The following is a 16652-nucleotide window of genomic DNA, read 5'->3' as shown; positions in this document are numbered from 1 at the left end:
GTGTGTAAGTGTGTGTGTGTGTGGGGGGGGGTGGATGGGTGGGAGGCACCGGGCAAAGGGCTGCGTTGAGTCCGCTCCTTTTCTCTCATCTCTCCACCCTGAAGTTCGATTCTCCTCCCCTCTCTGACAGGGACCTGGAGGGTTTTGCAAAGTGTCAGGGACATCTGGGGAGACGAATGCATCAAGCTTTCTCCATAGGCTCCTCCTCTGTTGCCGCCCAGTAAATGCTGGAGCACCCCTGGGCTCAGTCCTGAGACTCCTCTTCGAGTTTCCGTTGTGTTCAATCCCAAGGATTTGCACGCCTACAGCGCCACTGGTTACATCTCCAGCACTGATCCCCCCTCTCCCCACAGCTTTCCTCTCCATTTGAGTGTCTAACGCAGTGGTTCTCAACCTTCCTAATGCCGCGACCCTTTAATACAGTTCCTCATGTTGTGGTGACCCCCAACCATAAAATTATTTTCGTTGCTACTTCATAACTGTAATGTTGCTACTGTTATGAATCGTAATGTATCTGATATGCAGGATATATTTTCATTGTTACAAATTGAACATAATTAAAACATAGTGATCAATCACAAAAACAATATGTAATTAAAGATGTGTTTTCCGATGGTCATAGGCGACCCCTGTGAAAGGGTCGTTCGACCCCCAAAGGGGTCAAGACCCACAGGTTGAGAACCGCTGGTCTAACGGGTGTCTTCAAATTTGTTGAATTTCTTAACTCGCCCAGCTCATTCCTGCCGCAGGGCACTTTGCATTTGCCATCCCCTTGGCAGGAACTCTTTTCCCAGCACTTAGATGGCCCGGTGTTCCATTGGAGCTGAGCCCCCTGTCGGAGGAGGCGAGCATTGCAGAGGGGAGGAAGCCTGCTGGATGTGTGTGGTCACAGTGCTGTGCTGGAGCCCTGCTTCAGCATGGGAAGCAACCTAGGGGCAGGGGGACACTATCAACAGGGAGGGGAGGGGAGGCCAGAGGAGGCCAAACGAGAAAGGGGGGAGGAAGGGAGGAAGGCCCCCACTTCGCTGTCAGGCAGGAGTCTGGGATCTCAGGAGGAAGGTGGCAAAGCTTAGGGCCCTGTCCCTATCCCGGGAACTAGATGGGCCTCGTGGACAGAGGGTAGAACTGACCCCACCTCCACTTTGTCATTGCTGTCATCTAAAACCCAGGTTAAGGCCCTGGTTGGTTTGGCTCAGTGGATGGAGCGTCGGCCTGCAGACTGAAGGGTCCCGGGTTCCATTCCCGTCAAGGGCACATGCCTGGGTTGTGGGCTCCATCCCCAGTAGGGGGCGTGCAGGAGGCAGCCAATCAATGATTCTCTCTCATCATTGATGTTTCTATCTCTCTCTCCCTCTCCCTTCCTCTCTGAAATCAATAAAAATATATTTTAAAAAAATAAAATAAAAATAAAACCCAGGTTAAGCACTCAGTTGGCCAGCACGGAACCTTTGGGTTTCACACACAGTAACCCTGTCGCTGGCGGTACCATCAGACACAAAGATGGCAACATCAAACCGCACAGTCTCAGGTCACACGGCAACCAGTACTGCAAGGGGAGGGAGGAGCAGAGGGCACAGCGTCTGGGGCCTTGCCCCTCTCTGAGCCAATTAGTTATCAGAGAAATACAATGTGCTGATTGGCTCATACTTGAGTCCCACTCACTAGGGTAAATACTAGGAAGAGCCCAAGAGATTGACCCAAGTGGGTCACTAAACTCAGAGAGAGCGGGTGCCCAGCAAGGAATCTGCAGGGACCCATTTTGACTCATGTTTATATATATAATATTTTTTGCTCTTTTTTTTTTCAGAGAGGAAGGGAGAGGAGAGAGTGATAGAAACATAAATCATGAGAGAGAATCAGTGATCGGCTGCCTCTTGCATGCTCCTCACTGGGGATTGAGCTGCAACCAGGGCACGTGCCCTGACTGGGAATCTAACTGTGACCTCCTGGTTTATAGGTCAATGCTCAACCATTGAGCCACACCGGCTGGGCCAAATGCTTTTTTCCCCCTTTGCCTTGCCCCTCTCCCCTCATCTGAAACCAAGCCCCCTCCTTATTTGCATGATTATTATTATCATGATTAGTTTTAATAATAACAGCTAACATTTATGCCGGACTTACTGTGTCAAGCACTTCACATTTACTGCTTGTTGTAATCTTTACGATTACTTGATTGCCATCATTATCCCCATTTTACAGATGAGAAAACTGAAGCTCAAAGGTGACAGAACTGGCTCGAGATCACACATCTAGGAAATAGCTGAGCCAGGATTTGAGCCCTTTAAGGCTTTTCTCTAATGCAGGGGTCCTCAAACTTTTTAAACAGGGGGCCAGTTCACTGTCCCTCAGACTGTTGGAGGGCCGGACTATAGTTTAAAAAAAACTATGAACAAATTCCTATGCACACTGCACATATCTTATTTTGAAGTAAAAAAACAAAACGGGAACAAATACAATATTTGTATTTGCATATGGCCCGTGGGCCGGAGTTTGAGGACCCCTGTTCTAATGGATCTCTCTCCCCTCATCCCCCACCTAAAGTGTAAGCCTCATGAGGCTAGAGTCCAAGTACCCTGCCCCTTGCCTAGTCCAGTGCCTGGCACAGAGTAGGTAGGCCTTCAATAGGTAGTACCTGAGTGAGTGAATGCCTGGCACTGTACTAAGTGTCTTTCAAGCATGACTTCACTTAATCCTCACAACCACCTTGGGAGGTAAGTATTCACTCTGATTCCCATCACACAGACAAACAGGAGGCACCCCCAAAGTCATGGACTGAGTAAGCGAAAGAACTAAGCTCAAACCCCATCGTTCTCACCCCAGCCTGTTCTCTGAGCACAGTGCTCAACTGTGAATGAGGACATACTTCCATATCGTGACGGAAAGGAAAATATCACTCAGTAAACATGTGAATGAACAACCGAAATAAACCAGTGGTGACGAGGATGGGAGAGGGTAAGCATGGCCAAGGTGCTAAGGGAGGCGACCGTGGTTGGTTCTCTTCTCATATTTCCAGGAAGGAGTTGATGTGATGGGGGCAGGAGGGGACATTACAGGCTCCGGAAAGCTTCTGCTCTCCTGGGCAGTCGGTCATTCCAGGCCCAGGAGTTTCTGGAACCCACGACAGCCGGTTAGCAGGCTCTTGGGTTGATGAGCAGAGTGAGGAGGGCTCCCGGGGGTGCTCGGGCTCTGAGGAGTAACCATCCCCTTCTGCCTTCCTTCCCGACCGCGGGGCTGGGCCTCGCGCCCCTCAGCTCTGTGCCTCGTGCTGGGCTGCATGATCTTCCCCGACGGCTGGGACGCCGAGACGATCCGGGACATGTGCGGGGCCAAGACCGGCAAGTACTCCCTAGGGGACTGTTCGGTGCGCTGGGCGTACATCCTGGCCATCATCGGCATCCTCAACGCCCTCATCCTCTCCTTCCTCGCCTTCGTGCTGGGCAACCGGCAAACAGACTTGCTTCTGGAGGAGCTCAAGCCCGACAACAAAGGCGAGTGCACGCGTCGGTGGGCAGGGGCGGGCGGGGCGACGTCAAGGTTAACAGCGATGCGGAACTGGGCATGGGACAGGCAGTACGATCACCTTGAGAACAGTGTGGCTTTATGTCTCAGATCCGAACAGCTGCGCCCCTGGGGCCCAGCAAAACCCGCCAGCGGGGATAAACCCATGAGAAACGGGCAAGAATGCTCTTGGCAGCAGTTTCAAAATAGCAGACAACTAAAAGCAGCCTAAATGGCTATGGACAGGAGGCTGGATAGACAAATGGTGATATATTCACACCACGGAATAGTTCATAACTGAAAATGAATGAACCTCAGTTTATAGTAACAGAATGGGTACCCGCTGGAAACATATGGGGAGGGCGGGGGGGCGATGGGGCCGTGGAGAATAAAGTTCCAGAAGATGACGCAGTGAAATTTATAGTGAGCTCAAACACCAAGCACCACTAAGCAATATATAGTTTAAACACACATATATTTATGGTGATATGTGTGTGTGTGTTTTTTAAAAAACAACAACAACAACAAGGAAATGAGAAATATAAATGGTAGAACAGATGAGGGAAGCCAGGAGCAGATGTGGACAGGGAGGTGTATACACATTATTGGTAGAGTTACAGTTCTTGAACAGTGCTTTATACCTAGTATATTGCAATTAGAGGCCTGGTGCATGAAATTCATGCAGGGGGGTGTCCCTAGCCTGGCCTGCACCCTCTCGTAGTCTGGGACCCCTCAGGAGATGCCCGACTTCCGGAAGTCAGTCAGACATCCCTCTCACAGTCAGACATCCCTCTCGCAGTCCAGGATCCCTCTTGCAGTCCGAGACCCTTCTCCCCTTACCGCTCACCTGCTCGCTGTTCCTTACCACTGAGCTCGCTGCTCCTTAGCACTGCCAAAGAGGCAGGAGAGGCTCCTGTCACTGCCACTGCCACTGCACTCGTCAGCTGTGAGCCCAGCTTCTGGCTGAGCAGTGCTCCCCCTGTGGGAGTGCACTGACCACCATGGGGCAGCTCCTTCGCTGAGCATCTGCCTCCTGGTGGTCAGTAAGCATCATAGCGACCGGTCATTCCGCCAGTCATGCCACCGTTTGGTCGATTTGCAGATCAGGGTTTTATTATATAGGATATGTATATCAGGTAACACTAAAATACAACAAAGAAACAACTTACACCTAAGGCCAGAACCTTAGGGGTTGTCACTGTTGTCAATGCTTATCTGTGTGTCTTCAAACCTGATCTGTCCCTTTACAAAACGGAGAGTAGTGTTAAGTGCTAATATGACATAGCACAGGTATCATCCTAAACAAACCCCCGCCTCAGCTCAATTTTTGTGCTCCACTCTGGAGCATGTTGTAAAGATCTGTCTCTCATTTCATGGGGAATCATCTTGCCCTGTTTATCCAGTGCTTATCATCATATGAAATAAAGGAACTGTACTTTCTTACCATTCTCCTTTTAGGGGCTCTTAGGGAGACTTCCAGGTTTTTACTATTCCTGGCAATGCTACAATGAACATTTTTGTCTGTGTCTTCTTATACACAAGTGTCTTCTTGGTGTCTTTCCAGAAGTTAAATTGCACACTTACCATTGAAATGACAGTGCCAGATTGTTCTCCACTGGAGGGCCGGTCTTCTGACCCAAGGGCCCGCCCTGCCCCCAGAGCAAGGGGAGACACTGCAGGGCTTCGAGGGACAGACCCCCGTCTGTCTGGGTGTGCGTTCTCTGCTGTGAGAAATAGTAGTCATTTTCATAGTCACACCCTTCCGTGAGCTATTAGCCTGAGCTGGGCCTATGTTTAGCACTTTCCATTAATTATATTCATCTCTTGGAATTTCTCATCTATAGAATAGGGCTAATGGTGGTGAAGACTATCTCATTTGGCGGGAGGTAGTTTGGCCTTGTGGTGGAACCCTTAGGCTGTGGAAGCAGATCATCTATATTGGAAGCAGGCTGAGCTAAGAAGTGACTTCACCTCTGTGAGCCTCAGTTTTCTGCATTCACAAAACGAGTGTGGTGGAAAGTACCACTGTATAGTTTAAACATACATATACTTATGGTAATACGGGTTGTCCTGTGAGGAAGAAAGAAAGATTGTGCCTGCAACGGAGCACGTGGTGAACGCTCTGTAAAAGCTGCCACTCCGCCCCACTCCCCGTCAGGCGGGCATCATGACCACCGTTTTACAAATGAGAGGTCCAGTCACTTGCTCAAAGCCACCTAAGTGGTGGAGCCAGAATTTGAATCCAGATCCAAGTCCAAAGACCAAGCTCTGCCCCACTGCCTGCCCCCTTTTCAGCCCTCCCTGGGCTGCTAGTTGCTAACCTAAGCTCTGAGCCTCCTGCCCCTGGATACCCTGATATCTTGTGGTTTCTGTGTCCTTGGTATGAAGTCAGGGCCTGCCCTCTGGTGGCAGCTTCTAGAAGTGCGTGGCTAAGACAGCCATCTGCCCTTTCTGGTGTGAGGTGGGCCAACTCCGAGTCCTCTCCTCCATCCCCAGGTACCTTAATAGCTCAGTGTTAAAAGTTACATCAGCGTCCAGAGATCTCCATCCCCATGAAGAGCTCAAGATGACTGAGCCTCACAGTCCAGTTCTAAGCCAAAGACTTTCAGGACAGAAGTAAAAAATAAAATAAATTGCTATAATTTCTAGCATTTAGTATGTGCCAAACACTGCGCAGTCCTTGGCTGGGGCTCTTTATGTCTTTCTGACCCTCAGAAGCACCTTGTGAAGGAGGCTGTTCTGCCGTCTTGCAGATGAGGAAGTTGGGACTCATTGAGGTCCACTGGCCTGCTCAGGGCCATCCAGCTAGTCCGAGGCCCCGGTGGGATTTCAGAGCCTGGGCCCCCACCTCACCACTCTGCCCAGTTTTGCCCTGAGGATGGGCCAAGGGGATCCCCAATGCCCTGGTGGTCTCTGACTTTCTCCAATTCTCTCTCTCTCTCTCTCAGATTTTGTGAGCTCTACAGTAAGCTCCGTGTTGCGACCAGGGGGTGATGTCTCCAGCTGGGGAGTCCTCCCCTGCCCCGTTGCTCACTCACAGGGACCCTGAAGGCCAGGATCACAGCCCAGGAATTGACCTGTCCTCAGTGTGTCCCATCTCTTGCCCTCTCATCCTCCATTCAAGCTCTGAGGGAAGACCCCAATCTCAGACTGACTTCTCATCTGTTACCCGCCTGCCAGCTCCAGACTTTGAAGAGAGGTGGAGGCTGGGCGCAGCCTGGGGGGGCCTGATTCTGCCCCTCCCTCAACTGACCTAAGGGAGCCGGACATCCCTTGGGGTCTCCTCTCCTCTCCTACCTGGCTGGGGGCCGGTAGTCTCCCGGGGAAGGAGGCCCTGGGATTCCAGTGCCCCAGGCTCCCTCGGTCTGGGAGCTACTGCCTGGTCGCATCTTTGCCTCCTCTGGTCCCTGCCTCTTGCAGAAACTTATTCAAGACACTGCCCCAGGGCAACCGAGCTCCTTCCTTTTTTTGGCGGATGATGGTTCCATCACATCTTTGCAGAGCTCCAGGCACCACCAGCCTGCTCCCAGCTCTCCTGAAGGAGTCTGAGCTGCACCGAGGGAGAACACAAGGGCCTCCCTGTCTACTGGCGCCCTGTCTACTGGCGCTCTGTCCAGCCCTGAGTCTGAGAAAGGACACACAGCCCCAGAGGGAACTGGAGATACCCGGACTCCAGGCAGCAGGGGCCAGGGGTGGCTCTGCCTGGGGCTGGCCTGGCCTCTCTGCTGGGACGTCGTGCTGCTGACTGGACCCTCGACCCCAGCTTGTTTTGTACAGCACAGACCCTTTGGCCCTGTTGTTAGGGTTGGAGGTTGGGGAGGGGCCTAACCATGGGGCATCAGGGGAGGTACCGCCCCTCTGCCCCTTCTTGTGCTGCCTGACCCTGGCATTTGCTAAGGGCAGACACTGTCTTGCCTCTTTGATACTTTTCTGCATAACTTGAACTTGCAGGTCACCTCTGAACAGGGTACCCCCTGTCCCCATCCCCGGGCCTTGTAACCCTGTCCCCACCTCGTCTCCTCTCTGCCCACCTCTCGCCTTGCGATATGCCCAGGGTCTGCCACCCGATGGGCAGTGCTTGGAGCCGAGGCGTGTGTGTGTGTGTGTGTGTGTGTGTGTGTGTGTGTGTGTGTAAGTATGTGGGGGGGGCAGACGAGGAGTCCTCTCTCCCCCTCTCCTCCCACCATGGGGGGCATCTCCCTCCTGCTTGGCGAGAAGCAACTGAGGGAGATTTCAGGTGTTTCTGGACTTCCCTCACGGCCGCATGGACCTGGCGGGAGAGTCACCTGGCTGGGGGCGAAGTAGCCCCTTTCAGGCCCGCGTCCAGGCGGCATGTGGGCTCCTTCCAGTGTGCCTGCTTCTGGCTGCAGGGCCCACTGGAGAGGAGCCTGCGACCCACCATTCTGTTATGTTGGCTCAGCCAAAGGAGGGGAGAAAAGCAGTTAGTGCCATGTATTTGCCAACCTGTGTTCATTTCCACTGGAGTTGGACCTGAGAGGGAGGGTTTCCAAGACAGACTCTAGGAATCCTCTGTCCCAATCCCCCATCTGGACCCAACCGGGATCGGATGCTGGATCCTGGTAGGATTCCTGATACCTGGAGCTCCCCAAGTCCTGACCCTCCCCCTGGGCAAACACCTTCCCCCAGTGCTCTGCCCAGCACTGTGCCCCCTCTCTCCTGCTCCTACCAAGCCCTGCACTGCAGCCCCCACTGGCACCTTCCTCAGCAGGCTGCTTGCAGGTGGGGCTGGGCAACAGGGTCCCAGGTGGAAGGGACGGGGGAGGGAAGCCTTGTGGGAGGGAGGGAGTGGGGGGCAGATCCAAACCAAAGCCCAGTGTTGGAAGGCTGCAGAGAGAGGGCCCCAAGCAAGTGGTTAGGAATGGGGAGAAGACAAGAGTAGGAGAAAGAATGAGACAGGAGGGAGAAGGAGAGGCAGAGACAGAGCAAGGGAGAGAGGGGTGCAGAGAGGTCCAGAAATGGAGAGAGAGGAGTGAACAGAAGGGGGACCCAGAGGGACAGAGAACCTGGGAGAGGGAGGGTAGGGGACTGGAAAGAGGATTAGAGATAGGGAAGGAGGTGTTGGCAAGACAGTGGTGGGAGACCAGACTGTGATGCAGGGAGCAATGGAAGGGAAAGGAGAGAAGGAGGATGAAGGCCACAGGATGCTGAGGAAGAGGGAGCAGCTGCTTCTGTGTGTGCACTGTGCCCAGGGACCACCAACCTGTGTGCCTTGTGGAGAAGTTAGAACCCACCCGCTCAGAGACCAAGGACGGGCCCAGGCGGCCAGCCCTCACATCAGGGGGACAGTCCAGCTGATTTCTGAGCAGGTTAGCGCCACTGGAGCGGGTGAGTGGTAGAGAAGAGGGAGGTTTGTTCCCTTTGGGACCGTCTGACAGTGTTTCCATGTCACCATCTGCTCAGCCAGCTGCTGCCCTGGCCGAGGAATTTGGGGTTAGGAAAGCAGTGTTGGGTGGGTTGAAGGAACACCAAAGTAACACGGGGAAGGGAAAGAGGTCAGAGTGGGGACCAAACCACAGCTCTGTCCCCGAAGCTTCAGCAGAGGTGGGAGCAGAACGGGTAACAGGTGCTTTAGCCAGGGCCCCAGGGAAGCCATTATGGCCAGGGGACGCCTGTGGAATGGCCTCCCTGGGGTTTAGCCTTTGGGAGGAGGTGGAAGCAGAGCTGTCTCTCACACTCTTGGTCCCTGAAAGCTGAGCTTTGAGCAGGTCTCTGAGGTGACTGGGTCAGAGGGTCTGGCACTCCCCAGCTTTCTCTGCCCTGAGCTGGGGACTCCTTTTCAGGACAGGCCAACGTGGCCACAACCTGGACGTGGTTCAGAGCGCTGGTTGATGAAATCCTTCTGGGTCCCTGAGATGTGAAAACTCCTCTTTGGGGACCAGTACCCATGGAGGAAAACATTGATTTCCCGAGGGCGTGAGGAGCATGGGTAGAATCGAGATCCTTGTCACGCCTGGAGCAGCCAAGACATTGGGAACTTATAGACAAGGCTGTGGGGAAATTCCGTGGACTTCGTTTGAGATTCCTGCCTAGACCCAGGGGAGTGCCCCTTCTCCAGCTTCCAGTGTGGACTGAGAAAGGGAGACCCTCTCTTGGGAGAAGCTGGGATGTTCCCAGTACAAGAAACTTCCACAGGCCCCTGCCAGGCTCAGGGCTAGCCTTTGGGTGGGATTGCCGTTTCCTGAGAAAGGAACAAGGGAGCCACAGTCCTTCCCGGAGCTCTGACCAGCAGACCTCAGAGGGCCTGTGCTGTGTGATGTTAGGATAGCTTGGTGTTGTCTACACCCCATTAGTAAGTTTTGTCTGAATGTGTCCTCACTGTTCATTGTCCCACTTGGTAACACTTATTTCGGTCCAGACCCCTTCTGCTGCTGCTGGATTTGAGCTTCAGTACAGGTGGAATGATGTTCAAATAAAGAAACACTTTACATCACCCATGCTGGCTTCTCTTTCTCTGCACCGGCCCCCAGGGGATCAAGAGGGGTGGGATTCAGCCTCACTCTGCGTCGGGTTTGGCTGCATAGTAACAGAGCTCTACTATTGTGGCTTAGCAGGATAGTTTCTGTTCCCATCACAGGAAGTCGGAGGTAGCCAGACCATGACCAATGTGGCCCGCGGTGTGATCAGAAACCCAGGCTCCGTCTTCCTCAGAGCCACTTTCATGGCCCAACATGGCTGCTTGGCCTCCTTGATCCGCAGTTCCTTTGAAGACTTCTGGAAATCTCATAGGACTGAGTCACAGAGCACACTAGCTGAAATGTGGCCTATTAACTGGGCCCATTGCCACCCCAAATAAAATTGAGGTTCTGTTACCCAGAGAAAGGAGAGAACAGATGGAGTGGGCACTGGCAGTCTGCACATGCCTGGTTGCACAGACTTGACTTCGGACTTACAGCAAACAAGACTCCACCCTTTTCTGCCTGTGTGGACCGGGACAAGCCCTTTCACCTCTCTCTAAATCCCACTGAACAATGTGGGTGACAACAGTGATCTTGGGGAAGTTGTAAGGAACAATGAGGGAATGCATGTGGATTGCTTTGTAGTGTCTGCCACATTGTAACATGCCCCATATGGCAGCTACGTTACCATTTTTGCACTTGGGAACTGTGGGCACTCAGTATAGACTAAGCACTGAAGGAACAAAAACAGAGACCCTGACTTAATGGACAGCTGGTTGGGGAAGTGACAGGTAAAAATGTAAAATTTGCGAGGGGCAGGGAATTGTGGGTGCCCTGGGTGGGGACACCTTACTGGCTTTTGGAGGGGTGGGTAGAGCTAGGGAGAGGTTTACTGTAGGATAAATAGGGCTTAGGCAGGCATGGGTCAGGAAAGCCACTCAAGAAAGAAGGCAGGCCCTGCCCAGTCTTACATAGTGGTTAGAGCGTCAGCCCACGGACTGAAGGGGTTGCAGGTTCGATTCCTGGTCAAGGAGGTCAAGGGCACATACCTTGGCTGCAGGTTCGATTCCCAGCCATGATTGGAGCACATGGGGGAGGCAACCAATCGATGTGTCTCACATTGATGTTTCTCTCTCTCTCCAACGCTCCCCCTCCACCCTCCCTTCCACTCTCTCTAAAAATCAATAGAAAAATATATCCTCAGGCAAGGCTTAAAAATAAATAAAAACTATGATAACTATTTTTTTGTTTTTCTTTTCCCCCCCCGCCCATCCTTCTTTATCTTGATGATAGCTACTTTAAAAAAAAGAAAAAGAAAGAAAGCATATTGAGGAAAGAGATCAAGGTAAGAAACAGAATGGTCTGTGCAGAGCACTAAATGCTGGACTGTAAAGTTTGAGGCAGGGAGGGCCAGAGATTAGTCCAGTGGTTCTCAGCCTTCTGGACCTTTAAATATAGTTCCTCATGTTGTGACCCCCAACCATAAAATTATTTTCGTTGCTACTTCATAACTGTAATGTTGCTACTGGTATGAATCATAATGTAAATATCTGATATGCAGGATGTATTTTCATTGTTACAAATTGAACATAATTGAAGTATAGTGATTAATCACAAAAACAATATGTAATTATATATGTGTTTTCCGATGGTCTTAGGCGACCCCTGTGAAAGGGTCGTTCGACCCCCAAAGGGGTCGCGACCCACAGGTTGAGAACCGCTGGATTAGTCGATTAGTCTGGGGAGACAAAGGCCATATGATGATGAAGCTGCAGATTTGAGAGCAATGGGGAACCATGGAAAGATTTTAAGTTGCAAAGGAACACAATTAGATTAGCATTTCAGAAAAACCACTCTGGTTGCAGTGTTAGGGGGCTGAATTAGAGGGAGACATTTTAATGGAAGGGAAATCAGAAGTCTGGCCTGAAGCAAGGTGGTGGCAGTGTCCCTGAGAGGTAGGAATTCAATATTTAGGAAGTAGACTTGAGGACACTTGGTAACTGATTGTGAGGGTAAGGAGTAGAGAGTGGCACCAGAAGGGCAGTTAACAGTACAGCAGGAGAGCAAAATGAGACATGCTAAGTGTGAGAAACATGTGGGGCAACCTGGTGCAGTTTCCCAGTAGTTAGCTGACAGAGGGCTGTGAGAGCTCAAAAGAAAGATCTGGACCAGCAACAGGAGCATTCAGGCAATGATTAGAATGTAAAGCACAGAGGGAGTGTGAAAAGCCATGGGGCCATGGGACGCTGGAAAACACCAGCCTATAAAGGTCAGAGGAATGGACGTCTAAAAGGAGACGACAGTGGGGACACAGATATAACATTTTGCAGGGAGGGGGAAAAGGCACCATTAGAAGGAGATGACAATGAAAGAGCCAAGAAAACTGTGAGAATGTATTGTTATGGAAAGGGGAAGCTCAAGTGGTCAGGTGGAGCAGAGAGGTCAAAATCCGGGTCTGAAAATAGTGCCCACTGGATTTGGGAACAAGGAGGCCACCGTTGCAGAGCATATTCAGAAGAGTGTGAGAAGGAGAAGGAATCTGGGCATCTTTGCTGCAGGTGATGATTATGTCCTTGGGCATGATCTGCCTCTTCAGCATGCCCAACTTGGGATGGTTGCCACGGCTACGGAAAAGCCCAGGCGGTTCTGTCTTGAAGTTAGCAATCCTCCGAGTTTAACCATAATACAGAAGCCATACTCTTTCAGTAATTTCATTCTCCTCTTCGGTTTTCAGTTTCCCTTCCTGGCTCATCTGTTGCCAAGCTTCTGACTGGGCTTCGAAATACTGGCTCATCTGGGTAAAAAGTCACATTTGCTTAGGCTAGTAATACTATTCTTCTCATTAGTCATTTCCTTTCTCCAGTCTTTTAAGAAATTTTCCTAAATATTTCTTTAGTAGTATATTCATGGTCAAGCATTTCTGCAAAGAACGTAATGACTTTTTCTGCTTTGGAGCTCAGCTTCGTGACTTGACCATCGCAGTACAACTGGACTCTCTCTGGAAGAGGCTCATCTGGTGGAGCAAATACAGGACCTTTATGCTCTAGGGATTTCCACTTGGTGCCCTTGGGCAGTGCTCTTCTTCCCACCATTTCCACTTCAGCTGCTTCTCTTCTTCAGCTTCTTTTTCTTGCTATCTGGCTCAGGAACTTTTTTAACTTTATTCTTGGGTGTTTTTTTTTTTCTTCAATTCCCTATCCTCTTCTTCCTCTAGTTTTTGTTTCTTCTTTCTTGATATTCTGTTTTGCTTTTCTTGGGTTTATAATCAGCATCCTCCTCATGTGGAGGTCTCCTCAATGGCTTCAGATCCTCTTTAGGTGCAAAGCAGCCGTCACCTTCAGGCTCATCTTTAATTTGTAGTGGCCTCGAGAAGCCATTTTTCTTAATATACTTTTATTGATTTCAGAGAGAAGGGAGAGGGAGAGAGAATCATTGATGGGCTGCCTCCTGCACCCCTCACACTGGGGATCAACCCTGCAACCCAGGCATATGCCCTGACTGGGAATTGAACCGGGACCTCCTGGTTCATAGGTTGACGCTCAAACACTGAACCACACCGGCTGGGCAGCCATTTTCCTTCTTTACTTTTGTATCCCCGGAGGCTCTAACCTTTTCCTCGTTTCATTTTTATCTGTTTTGATGTTTTTCAGAACTTCCATCTTTGTGCTTGCTTTCCCCCCTTCTCTTTGTGTTCCTCTTCAGAATCTTTATGTTCACTGTTGCTTTGCTTGGACTTCTCAGTCCTCCTCCTCATCCTTCTTGTGCTCTTGGTGCCAGAGTACCTGATCTTTGTGTTTACTGTGAGTCATTCAATTGGGAATCCGCTGCGATCTGGGAATCGCTGTGCAGATGGCACCCACTCATTTGGTCCAGAGCAGCAAGGGGCAGACGGCACGGGGTGCAGTGGGGGGGGGGGGGGGAGGGGGCGAGACACAGAAGGGGGGAGGGACATGTGCGGGGCTTAGAGGCCCCCTGAGGTGCGGTAAGCGGGAGCGAATCCCAGCAGTTGTGTAACAGCCTAAGTTCGAACTTCCTTTAATTGTAATTCTTGGTATTTGTTCCCTTGCTTTTTTATCTTTTATCCACATGCTGCGTTGTTTTATTTTTGCCTGTCTTCTATATTTGTCACTTTTTTTTATAGAGCAGTTTTAGGTTCACAGCAAAATTGAGCAGAAAGTACAGAGATTTCCCATAGTCTCCCTGCCTCAAAGGTGCAGTCTTCCATATTATTAATATTCCCCCACGAATATTCCCCTAGCCGGTTTGGCTCAATGGATAGAGAGTTGGCCTGCAGACCAAAGGGTCCCGGGTTTGATTCCGGTCAAGGGCATGTACCTCGATTGCAGGCTCCTCTCTGGCCTGGGCCCTGGCTGGGAGCATGCAGGAGGCAACCAATTGATGTGTTTCTCTCTGTCTCTCCATCTCCCTTCCACACTCTAATCTAAAAATCAATGGAAAAATGTCCTTGAGTGAGGATTAAAAAAAAATTCCCCCATGGAAGTGGTACATTTGCTACAGTTGATGAACCTACATTGACACATATTTTCACCCCAAATCCACAATTTGGACAAATGTATAATGACATGTATCATTACAGCATCATTCAAAAACAGTTTCACTATCTGAAAAATCTGTGCTCTGCCCATTCATTTCCTTTCTCCATCTCCTGGCAACCAATCTTTTACTGCCCCAATAGTTTTGCATTTTCTAGAATGTCATCTACAGTCATGCACCACTTCATGACAGCAGTTAAGCAGTTTTGTCATTGTGCGAACATCACAGAGTGCACTTACACAAACCTAGATGGTATAGCCTACAGCACACGCTGGCTATATGGTGTAGCCTATTGCTCCTAGGCTACAAGCCTATACAGCATGTCACTGCACAAAACGACACAAGATTAAATCAAGCACAACAGAAAATCCAATAAAAAGATGCAATGAACACAAGATGTATGAGGCTGCTGGTGGTATAGCACAGCATGATGTTTTATGGCAAACTTCATTTTTATAAGTAGAAAGAGTACACTCTAAAATAACAATAAACATACAGTAAATACATAAGCCAGTACCATAGTCATTTATTATTATTAACAAGTATGTACTGTACATAGGACAGTGTGTGCTATACTTTTACACTATTGACAGTGCAGTGGGTTTAACACCTGCACCAGCACAGATGCATGAGTACTGCATTACTTTACAGTGTTAGGACAGCCACCATGTCACTAGGCAATAAAAAATTTTCAGCTTCATTAGAATCTTATGAAACCACCATTGTATATGTGGACCATCATTAACTAAAATGTCATTTTTTTAAAAAAATATTTTTATTTTTATTGATTTCAGAGAGGAAGGGAGCGAGTGATAGAAACATCAGTTGATCATCTGCCTCCTGCACACCCCCTACTGGGGATTGAGCCGCAACCCAGGTATGTGCCCCTGACCGGGATCGAACCCGGGACCCTTCAGTCCGCAGGCCGACACTCTATCCACTGAGCCAAACCGGCTTTGGCCTCTATCAATTTTAAATTGAAAAATTTTTTGCTGAGTAGTATGAGTTTTTATATATTTTGGATATTAACCCTTTATCATCAGATATATGATTTGCAAGCATTTTCTCCCATTCCATAGGTTGCCTTTTCATTTTGTTGAGTTTCATTTGCTGTGCAGCTTTTTAGTTTGATGTAGTCTCACTTGTTTATTTTTGCTTTTGTTTCCTTTGCCTTTGATGAAAAATTCACAAAATCAGCACCAAGACTGGTGTCACAGAGCTTACCACCTAGGTTTTCTTCTAGGAGTTTTATGGTTTCAGTCCTTAATCCATTTTGAGTTAATTTTTGTATATGGTGTTAGATAAGTGGCCCAGCCTTATTCTGCATGTGGCAGTCCAGTTTTTCCAGCCACCATTGTATACTCTTAGCACTTGTGTCAAAAATTAATTGACCAGTGTTTGCTTTGGCAGCACATATACTAAAACTAGAGGCCCAGGGCACGAAATTTGTGAACTTGTGGGGGAGGGAGAGGTGATGGGCCCTCAGCCCAGCCTGCACCCTCTGGCAGTCTGGGAGCCCTTGGGGGATGTGTGACTGATGGCTTAGGCCCGCTCCAACCGGGGAGCGGGCCTAAGCCATTAGTTGGACATCCTTAGTGCTGCCATGGAGGTGGGAGAGGCCCCCACCACTGCCACTGCGCTTGTCAGCCATGAGCCGGCTCAGGGCTTCTGGCTGAGCAGTGCTCCCCCTGTGGGAGCACAATGACCACCAGGGGGCAGCTCCTGCATTGAACATCTGTCCCCTGGTGGCTAGTGCGTGTCATAGTGACTGGTCATTCCACCAGTTGATTGGCATATTAGCCTTTTATTATATAAGAAGATTGGAATGATAGAGATTAGCATGGTCCCTGCGCAAGGATGACACACATTCGTGAAGCACTCCCTCCCTCCCCCAATTAATTGACCACGTATGCATGGGTTTATTTCTGGGCTCTCTATTCTGTTGTACTGATCTATGTGTCTGTTTTTAAGCCAATGCCATACTGTTTTGATTACTATAGCTCTATAATATAGCTTTTGTTCTATTTCTGTAAAGAAAATGACAAATCTTGATAGGATTGCATTGAATCTGTAGATTGCTTTAGATTGTTTCATTGTTGGGTTTTAAGAGTTCTTTATCAGATATATCTTTGCAAATATTTTCTTCTAATCTATGGTTTATCTTCTCATTTTCTTGATAGTGTC

At 49.7% G+C, this 16652-nt stretch overlaps 1 protein-coding gene and 2 pseudogenes across 1 annotated transcript in view; 2 read left to right on the top strand and 1 right to left on the bottom strand.

The window, feature by feature from the left end:
- Positions 1-6569, top strand: part of LHFPL4 (LHFPL tetraspan subfamily member 4) — a 22388-nt gene extending 15819 nt beyond the window's left edge. Inside the window, exons 3-4 of the mRNA XM_036332075.1 lie at positions 3252-3488; positions 6447-6569. Coding sequence (XP_036187968.1) covers positions 3252-3488; positions 6447-6547 — 338 coding nt within the window. The 3' untranslated portion in view covers positions 6548-6569. The remainder of the gene's footprint in view (positions 1-3251; positions 3489-6446) is intronic.
- Positions 6570-11562: 4993 nt separating this feature from the next.
- On the bottom strand, positions 11563-13723 carry LOC118668590 (annotated as a pseudogene).
- A 2539-nt stretch (positions 13724-16262) lies between these two features.
- On the top strand, positions 16263-16358 carry LOC118668730 (annotated as a pseudogene).
- The last annotated feature ends 294 nt before the right edge of the window (positions 16359-16652 follow it).

This window comes from Myotis myotis, unplaced genomic scaffold (assembly GCF_014108235.1).
Source record: "Myotis myotis isolate mMyoMyo1 unplaced genomic scaffold, mMyoMyo1.p scaffold_m19_p_13, whole genome shotgun sequence".
Taxonomy (NCBI): Eukaryota; Metazoa; Chordata; class Mammalia; order Chiroptera; family Vespertilionidae; genus Myotis; species Myotis myotis.
Note: the sequence above shows the minus strand (reverse complement) of the source record. Positions and strands in the feature narration are given on the sequence as shown.